The 12,688-nt window shown below is 35.6% G+C and overlaps 2 protein-coding genes across 2 annotated transcripts in view; one reads left to right on the forward strand and one right to left on the reverse strand.

The window, feature by feature from the left end:
• Positions 1 to 12,688, reverse strand: part of alpha-Cat (catenin alpha) — a gene marked incomplete at its 3' end in the record, with an annotated part of 102,247 nt that overhangs the window by 47,924 nt on the left and 41,635 nt on the right. The gene's annotated exons all lie outside the window — the stretch shown is intronic.
• LOC148274438 (larval cuticle protein LCP-17-like) lies at positions 2,742 to 12,134 on the forward strand. Its single transcript, XM_088237119.1, has 4 exons — positions 2,742 to 2,755; positions 7,816 to 8,013; positions 9,336 to 9,440; positions 11,939 to 12,134. The coding sequence occupies exons 2-4, from the start codon at positions 7,816 to 7,818 to the stop codon at positions 12,026 to 12,028; spliced, it is 393 nt and encodes a 130-aa protein (XP_088093245.1). The 5' UTR covers positions 2,742 to 2,755; the 3' UTR covers positions 12,029 to 12,134.

Consider the following 12,688-nt stretch of genomic DNA (forward strand, 5'->3'; position numbering starts at 1 on the left):
GTGTTGTAAAACGATGTATGATAGGTGCACAAATGTCGAGATCCGTGAAGTGTGTAAGGCTTATAGTGGTAACATTTTTACGCCTAGACGCATAATGAAAGTATGTCAATTTAGTGCGTAGATATGTGCACCGTAGCGTACACTTCCCCTTGTTACATATCGATGTACCTACCGAAAACTTGAAGGTGGGGGGTCGGTAGTGTATCTCCGTGATCGATCGGGAGAATTTATCTTAAGTATGACGTCATAACGAAAGTATGTCACTTTGGTGCGTAGATATGTGTACCGTGGCTTACGCTTCCCCTAGCTACATATCGATTTGAATACCCAAAACTTGAAAATAGAGGGTCGGTAGTGTATCTTCGCGATCGCTCGAGAGTAGTTATCTTCAACTACACCGTCATGGTTAAGGTGTAACATCCTTAAATTTCCATTGTAATCGCGGCACGGACTAGCTTGACTCACGCACGGAAGGTTCCGGGTTCGATTTTCGGTGAAAACACAAAAATTAAATGTGATTTTCCTCAAGCCTGGGTGTTCTGTGATGTAATTCACCACTGTTATTGGGCCTCCTGGCCTGTTGTGGTGCAAAAAAAATCTCTTTGAATCACTTCACCCTTATGTAACATGTAACGAATCGGGTTGTGGTCCCGTGGCTAGTGTTGCGGACTCACGGGCCAGAGGTCCGAAGTTCAAACCCCACTCTACCCCAACTTGATTTCCGTTTTCTAATAGTGAGTTATTAACAACTCTTTGAAAATGGCCACCAAAATTTAAATATTTGGGTAAATTATAAGAAAGCTATAGTCCTTAAAATGTAACATGATTAGAATGACAGTTGTCAGAAAAAGTGGCGACATAACTTTGTAGTAACGTCAAAAGAGATATTTATATTGACACACGAAAAATCATTTGTATCTGGCATGCTAATTAATTTTTTTAATACAATGCTTGAAACATAAATCAACATTAATATATAAAATCAGCTTTAAAATTAAAATTGAATTAAAATAAACCTAATTATTAACGACGTTCTTACAAGATTACATCATTTTGCAAAAACGTTAGAGATGGGACAAATTGATCGAATAAAAAAATATTTTTTTAAATATTTATATCCCTACAGAGATGAGGTAGAATTTTTTTCAAATTCAGGATTATGGATAACTTCAATATCAATACATAGATGGCGCTCCAACTCGCTTGTGAATGGTTTCTCGTTTAGTAAGATATTTACAAAAATCAAAAATGTTACCTGTGTGGATATTCGCTAATAAGCGGAATGGGGAATGTTGTAGTATCTACTTAAAGTGGCCACTTAACCCAGCCAATGACAGGTCATAAGCCCTGTAAACGCTCGAATATCCATAATCCTGAATTTGAAAAAAAATCTACCTCATCTCTGTAAGGATATAAATAAAAAATCTATACATACTCCCCCTCGGGAGAAATCCAGATTTGTGTACAAATACACGTACCAAAAATAATGTTGTGAAAAAAATAATTCATTTGATGTTGTTCATGAAAAAAGTATAAATGTCTCATTTTTTGGTGAATAATTGAGTTAAACACACTATAATAGGCTTGTTTTTGCGTTTTTTAAATCAATTTTCGGAAACAGAGTTTCATGATTGCATGAAATAACTGATAAAATCGATTTGATCAGTGATCAGTAATTTCCCATCACTAATGAAATTAGTTTAACAGCTGTCATTCTAATCAAGCTATATTTAAGTTTGTCCAAATGTTCGTAGACAAAAGACTGGATTTCACCCCCTCGGGAGTCGTTAAGATTGCCAGCCAATGACAGGTCATAAGCCCTGTAAATGCCTAGACTTCCATATTTCCTTATTTAAGGTATTCTCCATCCCTGTTGTTATTTGTTAATCTTAATGACTCCCGAGGGGGTGAAATCCAGTATTTTGTCTACAAACATTTGGACAAACTCAAATATTGTAATGAAACCAACTGGTCCAAGAAGAAGTTTGAAAATTGGAAAATTGTTTTCAGGCGTTGCCTAGTATGGGAAATAATTCAGTCAGATGAATCTCTGCACAACGATAAAGGTTTCAGCTCTTTAACTTCACTAAAATCAACAGATAAAGGAATTGAAGAAATATGCATGTTCAAACATAGGCAAAATGGTGAATGTTACAGTGTGTAAAGTGGCTTCTTAAACCAGCCAATGACAGGTCATAAGCCCTGTAAATGCCTAGACTTCAATATTCCTTATTTAAGGTATTCTCCATCCCTGTTGTAATTTGTTAATCAATATTTTAATGAATATAATACTTCTTTTTTCTTAAAAAAACAAAACATACGATCGATATACGCTCCATTTGGTTTACTAATGAAGTGCCCTATGCACCATGGGTGCGGACGGTGGTATGATGGTGACGATGAAAGGCCTCGCGGGCGTAAAAAATAATTATATTGAATATGAAAATCACCCTGTGAGCGTTCTTCACAGTTAGCGATGGGTCGTTATGCAAGGCGTTGGCCTTGAATCGTTCGAGACTTCATTAATTACCGACCAGAAAAGGCTGTCTTAGACGCTTCGTCCGCCAAATTTCACACGGGCGATTGCGACCTTTGCGTCGGTGCATCCGAGGGGTCAGAATCCCGAAAGGCGGTGACGCAACGCGGGCGATGGACGATAAAGGTGGACACCCAGAGGATTTGGAAGAGGCGAAAGGTGTATATAAGGACGCGCGGAAGTCGATATCGGCACAGTTGTTCCCAGATAGCAATCAAGGTAGGATCGCTTTACTAATAATACATTTTAGATATCTTTTTACAAACAAAAACAAACAAACCATCACGCCCGTTTCCCCGTAAGGGTAGGCAAAGAAGATAGAACGCCATATTACTCAGTCTTTGCATGCAGATCTCGCCTCCTCTACATTCATAAATCTCACGCACGCTATTATTACTACTGTTGACATGTCCATCTTCAAGTATTTGATGGACTTGATCGTGCCATGTCTTTCTCGGTCATCCTCGTTTTCTGCATCCATGAAAATATGGGTTAAACTTAATACTTTTCAGTACTTAACTCATTTTCGGCAAAAATCGGATTTACAATATTTTAGTTCTAAGCCATCGATATTATGTTTTTGTGTCCATTTTCAAGTTAGGATTTGGCATGGATTTGTCTTCCTCTATTTCTGCATCCATCAACATTCGCATAGTTGATATTTTTAGCCGTTCTTTCGCTGTCCATTCGCTCTACATGTCCCAACCAGCGGAGAGCTCCTTTCTTGATGTTGTCGATAGTGCTTATCTCAGCCTTACATAATGTACGGATAAATGGAGTCGAAAATTTCAACCGTCCATGCGCTCAGTAGCTGCAAGACTTGTTGTAATCTAACTTCTATTTGCTTTTTATTTCGTTTTTTAAAATATCACTTAAACTCTAAATTTCATTGTCAATGCGCTCTGTAGCTGCAAGACGTGCTATTATCTAGCTCCTATATATTATAATTGTAATATATCATAATTGGAGACGAGGAACTAGAATCCCAATCGTCCATGCGCTCTGTAGCTGCAAGACGTGCAGGGAAATTTATTTACTGTACAGCGCCCTTGAGGTGATTTTCACAAAAATGGCGCTAGATAAATTATCCAAACATTATTATTATCGACATTTGTGCATCTATCGGACATAGTTAATCTACAAAAATTTGAACAAACTCAAAATATTGTTAATATTATATGTTAACATATTACAACAGAGATGAAGAACATTTGAGAGAAGGTAATATAGAAGACAAGGCCATCTACAGGGCTTATGGCCTGTCATTAGCTGGTGACATTCTGTGTGACATTTACCATTCTGCCTATATTTGAACATCTATATTCCTTAAATTTTTTCATTTGTTGATTTTTGTGAAGTCAAAGAGCTGAAACCTTTATTAATGCGGGTGAAATTCATGTGATTGAATTATTTCACCTACACACTAGGCAACGCCTGAATTATTTAATTTTTGATTTTTATACTTTTTCGTGGACCAGGTGGATTTATCAACAATATTTTGAGTGTGTCTAAATTTTTGTAAACAATGACTGGATCCAACTCCCCGTGGAGCTCTTAATATTAACATATTACAACAGAGATGAAGAACATTTGAGAGAAGGTAATATAGAAGTCTAGGCACCTACAGGGCTTATGACCTGGCATTGGCTGGTTAAGTGGCCACTTCACACACTGTGTAACATTTACCATTCTGCCCATATTTAAACATTTGTATTCCTTTAATTCTTTCATCTGTTTATGTTGCTAATGACAGGTCATAAGCCCTGTAGGTGCCTAGACTTCTATTAAATGTTCTTTATCTCTGTTGTAATATGTAACTCCAGTCCTTGTCTACAGAAATTTGGACGAACTCAAAAAATTGTTAATATTATACATGTTTTTCTACGCATTATAATAATTTGCAATTGAGCCTTCGTTGTTTTTATTGTAGGAATAATAATTTATCATGAATATTTTTTTTAATTTTTTTTTATTTAAATCTTAAAGTAGGGCACACATATCATACATATTGTTATGTGTGTTCTAATAATAACATTGAAAATATATTTAATTTATAAATTGTTTATCACATATGTCTTGACCATTATTTTAAATTTTGATATGTTTTTTTCTTCATAAATATTTTTTTCCATTTCGTAATACTTTTTAATTGATTTAAATAAAATGGAATTTTGTGACTTTGCCTTTTTCCTAAATGGAAGTCTAATTTTGTTCTTTTCTCTAGTATTGTGATCGTGTTCACGCTGGTTCCGATCAATTTTTTTCCAAAATTCTGTTTTTTTATTAGAGTTTATAATTTTATGAACAAATATCATTGTATTGTAAAATATTCTTTGTTTATATGTTAATAATTTCATTCCATTTACCATCGACCTTACCCTCGTATATCTGTTTTTTTTTAAATGATTCTAAAGGCTTTATTTTGTAATACAGTTAGTTTATCTATGTTTTCTTTGTTTGATAAAAAGTTGGAAAGTAATTTTAAATAATTTATTAAGTATGTACAATTGAGTCATATACTTGTGATATAAAAAAAGTTATAATGACATCATATGCGAGATTTGACGCTTCGTTAAAAAATTATCTTCAAACTTAGTAAGTCAAAGTAAAAATCTATTCTTTCAGTCTCGTATTGTAGTGGTCAGCGCGTTTGTCTACCATGCAAGAGGTCTCGGTTTTGATTCCCGACATGGTTGACGTGAAATATATATTTTAAAATGTGTTTTTACAATACTTTTTACCTATTTAGCTCAAAATATTGTTGATAAATTACCTGGTCCATGAAGAAGTATAGAAATTGAAAAAATAATATTTTCAGGCGTTGCCTAGTCCAGTATGTAGGTGAAATAATTCAATCTAATTTGGACTAAATACAACAATTGATATCAAATTCTCGATTATGTTAATTGATTCTATTTGGCAAGAACTCAAATCTAGCAATAGCAAAGCATTGCCGGGTTCAGTTCGTTACTCATATTGTTAGGTACATTTTTTGTAGATATTTCGGTAATAATTTAATATCGTGAATACATCTTTACGAAAGCCGAACCTCGCACTGAGAGAAATTAAGAATAAAAATGAGAAAATGTTGCGAAATAATACTGTTTTTTGTCGCCATAGAACTTTCGCTTGGGAATAGATTTGCGCTGTGTAACAATACTCAAATGATTAATGGAACGGCTTACACTCGAAGAACGCTTGTACATGAGGAAGTTGAATGTTTTAAAAAAAATATTTATCTGTAAGTAAACTATCAAAATAAAATATAGATTTCTAACTGTCTTCTGTATGCGGATGATGCCGTGCTTCTTGCTAGCAGCAAAGAAGACCTTCAATTCTTGGTAACAAAAGTCTACGAGGTATGCAAGAAAAGCGATTTGCTTATGAATGTTGATAAATCCAAAGTGATGGTTTTTGAAAGGGATGAAAATATAACTAAATGTGAGATCAACGTGAACGGAGATATTCTGAATCAGGTAGAAGAATGTGTGTACCTGGGAAGTATGTTTACTAGGGACGGAAAGGCCGATAAAGATATTGAAAGGAGGGTGAGTGCCGGGAACAGGGTGAACGGTGCACTGAAATCTACTTTGGCAAACAAATGTTTATCGCAGGAGGCTAAATTAGCAGTTCACAGCGGAGTTCTAGTTCCAACTCTAATGTATGGGAGCGAAGTATGGAATTGGAAAAATAATGATGAAAGTAGGTTGAATGCTGTCGAAATGCGATCCCTCCGGCGAATGTGTGGTAAAACTATGTATGATAGGTGCACAAATGTCGAGATCCGTGAAGTGTGTAAGGCTGAGACACGCATTATTGACGGAATCAAGAAAGGGGTGCTGCGTTGGTTTGGACATGTAGAGCGAATGGACAGCGAAAGAACGACTAAAAGGATCTACGATGCAAATGTTGATGGATGCAGAAAGCGAGGAAGACCGAGAAAGACATGGCACGGTCAAGTCCATCAAATACTTGAAGATGGACATGTCAAAAGTAGGAATAATCGGCGTGCGTGCATAAGAAGATGTATGAATGTAGAGGAAGCGAGGTCTGTATGCCAAGATAGAGTGTTATGGCGTTCTATCCTCTCTGCCTACCCCTACGGAGAAACGGCGTGATGGTTTTTTGTTTTTTTTTTGTCTAATAGGTGCGAAAGTTTTCACGGTCACTGTTATCAATATGTTTCTTTTTTGGGTGATACCGTGTGTGTTGAATTTGTTCCGACGTTTCGGCTACCAAGGCAGGAGCCATCTTTATTTATTTTACATAAACGGCATAAATTGCCTTTAACATATATTGAACATAAATATGAAAAAAAAAAAAAAATACGTATATAAAAACATAACAAAAAATTTTAACGAAATAAATACATAAATATGAAAAAACAAAAAAGGGAAAAACATTATTAAATATAAAGAAAAGTTTACGAATAATATTGCGAGAGAAAAAAAGGAATCAGACTCGTTTTATAACTATCGAGTCCAGAACCAAATATATCAGCCTTGTCCTCATACTGATTGCCATATCTATGGAGCCTAGGGATAGGCGAGTGCATGTGATAGTTGGTTCTAGAACTTGCAGAACAAAAAGGAGATCTGTGGCGGGTATGTCGACCAGGTACACTGAGGGTAAACTGATTGTTTAAACTGGTAAACTAGTAATTTGTACCGTGTCGCAGTCGGCACATTTCTGTTCATTTTTGTAGTATGTAGTGCCGGGAACCACGTGGAGTTTAATTTCAGCCCGTCGTCTTTGTTTATGTTATTTGGGTGTCTGTGTATGTTTCTGTGATTTTTTTGTTTACGTGAATGTCTTCAGTACTTCAGCAGTTAACAGTTTTTACGTTAAAAGAACTTTAAAATATTAACAATATTTTGAGTTTGTCCAAATTTTTGTAGACAAGTACTGGATTCAACTCCCTGGGGAGCTGTTTATATTAACATATTACAAAAGAGATGAAGAACATTTAAGAGAAGGTAATATAGAAGTCTGGGCATATTACCTTCTCTTAAATGTTCTTCATCTCTTTTGTATATCCGTTATAGCTTGAACGCCCGAACGACAATCTGATAATATTTTTGCAATAACCCACCTCTCTGGTGGTTTTTTTAATAACCATTCGAGAGCTTCTCGTATCGCGAGTAGTTCAGCCTGAAAAACTGAGCAGAAATTGTCTAATTTAAATGTTCTGCCTGGTAATGCGGACTGGCAACGCGGCGTTGGGGTATTTTGCAGCACAGCCTCTCGAGAGCCGAATTTCACGCTCGATCTTTCCACAGATGAAGTTCCTCATCCTCGCCCTCGCCCTGGCCGCCGCCGCCGCGCGCGCCGACGTGAGCCACGTCAACCCCGACGCCGACGCTCCCATCGTCAGGCAGACCATCGACGTTGGCGCGGGGGGCAGCTACCAGTGGGCCTTCGAGACCGGCAACGGCATCGCCGCCCAGGAGCAGGGGGAACTCAAGAACGTGGGATCCGTGAGTACCTGTCTCTTCATATTCGCATCGAGAGGACGTGTGACCTTTGACTGATGACACTGGGCTTGATTCCCCGAGCGGGCGGAATCCCAGTACACTAAGAACCAGGTTTGAGATATTATTTCATGTTGGAGAAATATTTGACCGCATAACCTAATTACGCACGCAGCTACACTGGCTCGGTATCAGGCATAGAAGAAACATTTACATTCCATCATTTCTTATCAATATTATTCTTATTGTTCTTTATTTACTTTTTTTTTTCTCATGTATCTCTATAATAATGTATAAACTTATGTGTATGTATATGCATTTTTAAATTTTTTTTTATTTATAAAACTTATAACACAAAGTATTTTACAAGTATAATACGTTGAATTACATTCCAAGGAGTTACAATAACTCGATTCGGGACATAAATAATATTACATTTAGAAAATAACACATATTGAGAACAACAAAGAAACAAAGCAAGTTTAGCACCTTTATAACTAAATATAGCACAACAATATATACGCCTAAAACCTTTTCTTACGCAAACAGAATAAATATATTTAAAAAAACGCTTTAAAGAATAAAAAAGTAGGGAATCTACTAAGGGATATAAGGTCGTTAACATCACATGCCATGCAGATGATGCTGCCATAGTGATGATGAGAACACATCCATCTCAGTTAGTAAACATCTGGATGCCTAAGAAATGTCGTATAGTACAATGAACACATGATTATTGGAAACATAATTCGGATATACAAAACGTGTGTCAGACCAAATCATTGTGTATGTGTACGTATGTGTATATATACATGCATGTATGTATATGTGTGTGTGTGTATGTATGCATATGCATGTGTATGTATGTGTGTATGTCTTTATATGTAAATTTATTAAATATTTTTCTGTATACCCATATACCTACGTTGGTACATTTTCTTATTTTGACTTATTATTGTATCAACAAATTACAACAGGGATGGAAAATACCTTAAATAAGGGAATATGAAAGTCTAGGCATTTACAGGGCTTATGACCTGTCATTGGCTGGTTTAAGAAGCCACTTTACACACTGTAACATTCACCATTATGCCTATGTTTGAACATCCATATTTCTTCAATTCCTTTATCTGTTGATTTTAGTGAAGTTAAAGAGCTGAAACCTTTATTGCTGTGAAGAGATTCATCTGACTGAATTATTTCCCGTACTAGGCAACGCCTGAAAACAATTTTCCAATTTTCAAACTTCTTCTTGGACCAGTTGGCGTATTCGTGGGTCGGCGTTTGTTTAAATTGCATACTACAGCGTCATTTTGACTTTTTTGTAGGAAAATGAAGCCCAGAACGCTCAAGGATCAGCCCAGTGGACCGCTCCTGATGGAACCAAAGTTCAATTCTCATACTTGGCTGACGAGAATGGATTCCAGCCACAGGTATTTATATATACGCCCGATGGGCATTTTTAAGGACATATGTATACATAGAAAATTATTGTAAAGGAAAGTAGAAAGACACAATGGTATATAGTAGACTCGGTGGGAGTGGAAGCGGAGAGAGGTGTTTATAATTGAAATTGATTCAGTGATCGTTTGAAAGAAGACAACTTGTTATCAAAGAAATCAAGACTGGTATGTTTGTCGGCAGACCTGAGAATCCTGGGCATAGGGGAATGAAAAGCATAGTTAGTTCTATGATTATCGGTATGAAAGAGTAAGTTTTGTCTGGGGTTTCTAGTTGGGATATTTTATTTAATTGATCTCAGTAGCTCAGGCGCATCGAAGAGTGAGTTGAGAATTTTAAACAGGACTAGAAGGTCGGATTTATTTCGACGGTCTTGAAGTAAAGATATATTTAAGGTAGTTTCTAACTCATTATACGTATATAGGTCTCTGGATAAGCCCAACCTCCAACCTATCATTCTTGAAAATCGATGTAGAACTGATTCAATATTTTTGATGTGAACATCATAATACGGAGACCAGATAACCGAGGAATACTCTAGGTGCGGGCAAACCAGGGAACAGAAAAGAGATTTAAGGGTATTGATATTTTGAAGTCAGTTTTGCTTCTGTTAATAAATCCAAGGAGTTTTAAGGAATTATTGATAACATGTTCAATATGAATTGTAAAATAAAGTTTAGTGTCAAGTATAATACCTAAATCTCGTAAACTAGACACAGATGCTGTAATAAAGACGCTGAAGATGAAGGGGGGTGAAGAACCATACCGATAAGGGAATGTGGAAGTCTAGGCACCTACAGATCTGACCTGATGCTTTTTAAAGCGATTATTTTACACCCTGCATATTTTACACCCTGCATCATTCTAACAAAGTGATCACTAAAATCATCAAATGAAAAGTTAACTATTTGAACGCTAGGCGTTTTTTTCTCTCTATTCTATTACACGTCTGTTTTGACGCTGTAATTGGTCAAAAATTACGAAAATCATACGACTTTAAAACGCTGATGTTTAAAAATTCACTAAAAAAATTAAGTAATAAAAATTAGATAAAAACAATTATTTTCAAATCTTGTAATAACTTATATTTACATATAAGTTACCAATTGAAACAGGTCGAAGAATTTGTATATCTGGGTAGTATGTTTACTAGAGATGGAAATTTGGACAAGGATATTGAAAGGAGGGTTAGTGCCGGTAACAGAGTTAATGGTGCCTTAAAGTCTGTCGTAGCAAATAAGTGTCTATCGCAAGAGGCTAAATTAGCAGTTCATAATGGAGTTCTGGTACCAACCCTAATGTATGGAAGCGAAGGATGGAGTTGGAAAAAAAGGGACGAAAGTAGACTGAATGCTGTTGAAATGCGATCCCTCGGCGAATGTGCGGAAAAACAATGTATGATAGGTGCCCTAATGTCGAAATTAGAGCAGAATGCAAGTCTGAGTTAAGCGTTATCGACAAAATTAAGAAAGGTCTTTTGCGATGGTTCGGTCATGTGGAGCGAATGAATGATGAAAGAACGGCTAAAAAGATTTATGATGCGAATGTGTCTGGTTGTAGAAGTCGAGGAAGGCCGAGAAAGACATGGCATGATCAAGTACAACAAATTCTTGAAAGTGGTCATGTGAAAAGTCGGAATAATCGACGTGCGTGCATGAGAAGATGTATGAATGTGAAGGAAGCAAAGGAAGTGTGCCAGGACAGAGTGGTGTGGCGTTCTATCCTCTCTGCCTACCCCTCCGGGGAAATGGCGTGATGGTTAGTTAGTTAGTTAGTTAGTTAATTAAAGATACTCGGTACACTTCTGCTTATTTATTTGACCAATTGGCGCTTTCACACTCGAATGGGTATCTCCAGACTGGTGTTACATCACTGCAATGGAATTCCATCAAGAATTGTCAGTAAATAACTTAAATAACATTTTCTAAGGTATTTCTGATGAAAAATATGCTTAAAAGTTTTACATGACTAAAATTTAATTTTACTTTTCGACCGGCAGATCAGACCTCTTAAAATTGAGACTTAACAGGAAAATTGTTAAAGAAAAAACGTATATTTTAACAAGCATTTTAAATCGCACAAATTTTGTGGTATTTTTCATCAATTCTAGGCTAAATTATGCCTTCAATAATCGATTAAAAAAAATAATTTAGATCGAGTCTATTTTTCTGTTTGTTTTGGAAGAATATTTTGGTAATAAATTTTCGATTTTTGCGGAATGTTTTTAACTAAATTTTAATATTAAAGCGTTAAAATTTTGCTGAAAACATTTAGTAAAAATTAAGCGCTAGACTAATAATTTTATATCCACGTAACAACCAGTAAACCATAATTCTGTTAGCAGCTATTCGACGGGGTATAAATGATATTATGTATTTCAAAAAAGATTTCTAAAAACAAGCCGAGATTTAATGGTATCGAGGTGTTTAATTCAAGTCAAATTTTAAATTGCATTTTTGTCTTTTCACAGGGCGCTCATATCCCTACACCACCACCAATCCCAGATTACATCCTGAGATCCATCGAGTACAACGCTGCTCACCCAGAGCCCAAAGCATAAGCCAACCATGCCAAAAATTTCAACGAGCTAACAAATGGGACTGGCTCCAAACGCCAAAAATTCAAGACCGGATAAAGCGAAACACTGATTTAAGAACTCAAAAAGACGTACAACAGCCATGAAAAATAACGAAATCCAAAATTAAAGAAGTTAACGAATTTTTTTGTGGAACTTTAGACAGGCGGAACAAAAACATGGGGTTTAAAGCTGTCAACGAAAAAAATAACGAAAAATTAACTTTGAGTTTTTTAAATCTACAGAACAATTTCTTCTTTAAAAAGTATCGCGATAGCTTTGAACATCGTCAAAAATTCAGCTTTACGGATTTTAAGTTCGAAAAGTGCATTGTGCAGTTTGGTTCTAAAATTCGTTTTTTTCGTCTTGTAATTTTAAGTCTCCAAAACGGACATGCCTGTGTACATAACGGACTTAAGTTTATTATTATATATTTATGAATTTGTTATTTGTGTATATGTATATATGTATAATTTATTACGGAAAAGAACTCAAATTGATTTGTGTTATACACAAAGCGTTCGAGTATGTATAAAAAATAAATTAAAATTATATAATGATGCATTAAAAATACTTTTAAATGTTTTGATTTTTATATCCCAAAATACGATTTATGAAATATATTAAAAAAATAATCTCACTCAC

Source organism: Micrasema longulum, unplaced genomic scaffold (assembly GCF_059751315.1).
Source record: "Micrasema longulum isolate JH-2025_06_02 unplaced genomic scaffold, ASM5975131v1 h1tg001648l, whole genome shotgun sequence".
In the NCBI taxonomy this organism is placed as follows: domain Eukaryota; kingdom Metazoa; phylum Arthropoda; class Insecta; order Trichoptera; family Brachycentridae; genus Micrasema; species Micrasema longulum.

What these genes read in the sequence shown, in the direction of transcription:
- LOC148274438 (XM_088237119.1), top strand. Translation starts at nt 7,816, where the DNA reads ATGAAGTTCCTCATCCTCGCCCTCGCCCTGGCCGCCGCCGCCGCGCGC. An exon ending in AACTCAAGAACGTGGGATCC is followed by an intron (nt 8,014 to 9,335) that starts GTGAGTACCTGT and finishes ACTTTTTTGTAG; the next exon opens with GAAAATGAAGCCCAGAACGC. An exon ending in AGAATGGATTCCAGCCACAG is followed by an intron (nt 9,441 to 11,938) that starts GTATTTATATAT and finishes GTCTTTTCACAG; the next exon opens with GGCGCTCATATCCCTACACC.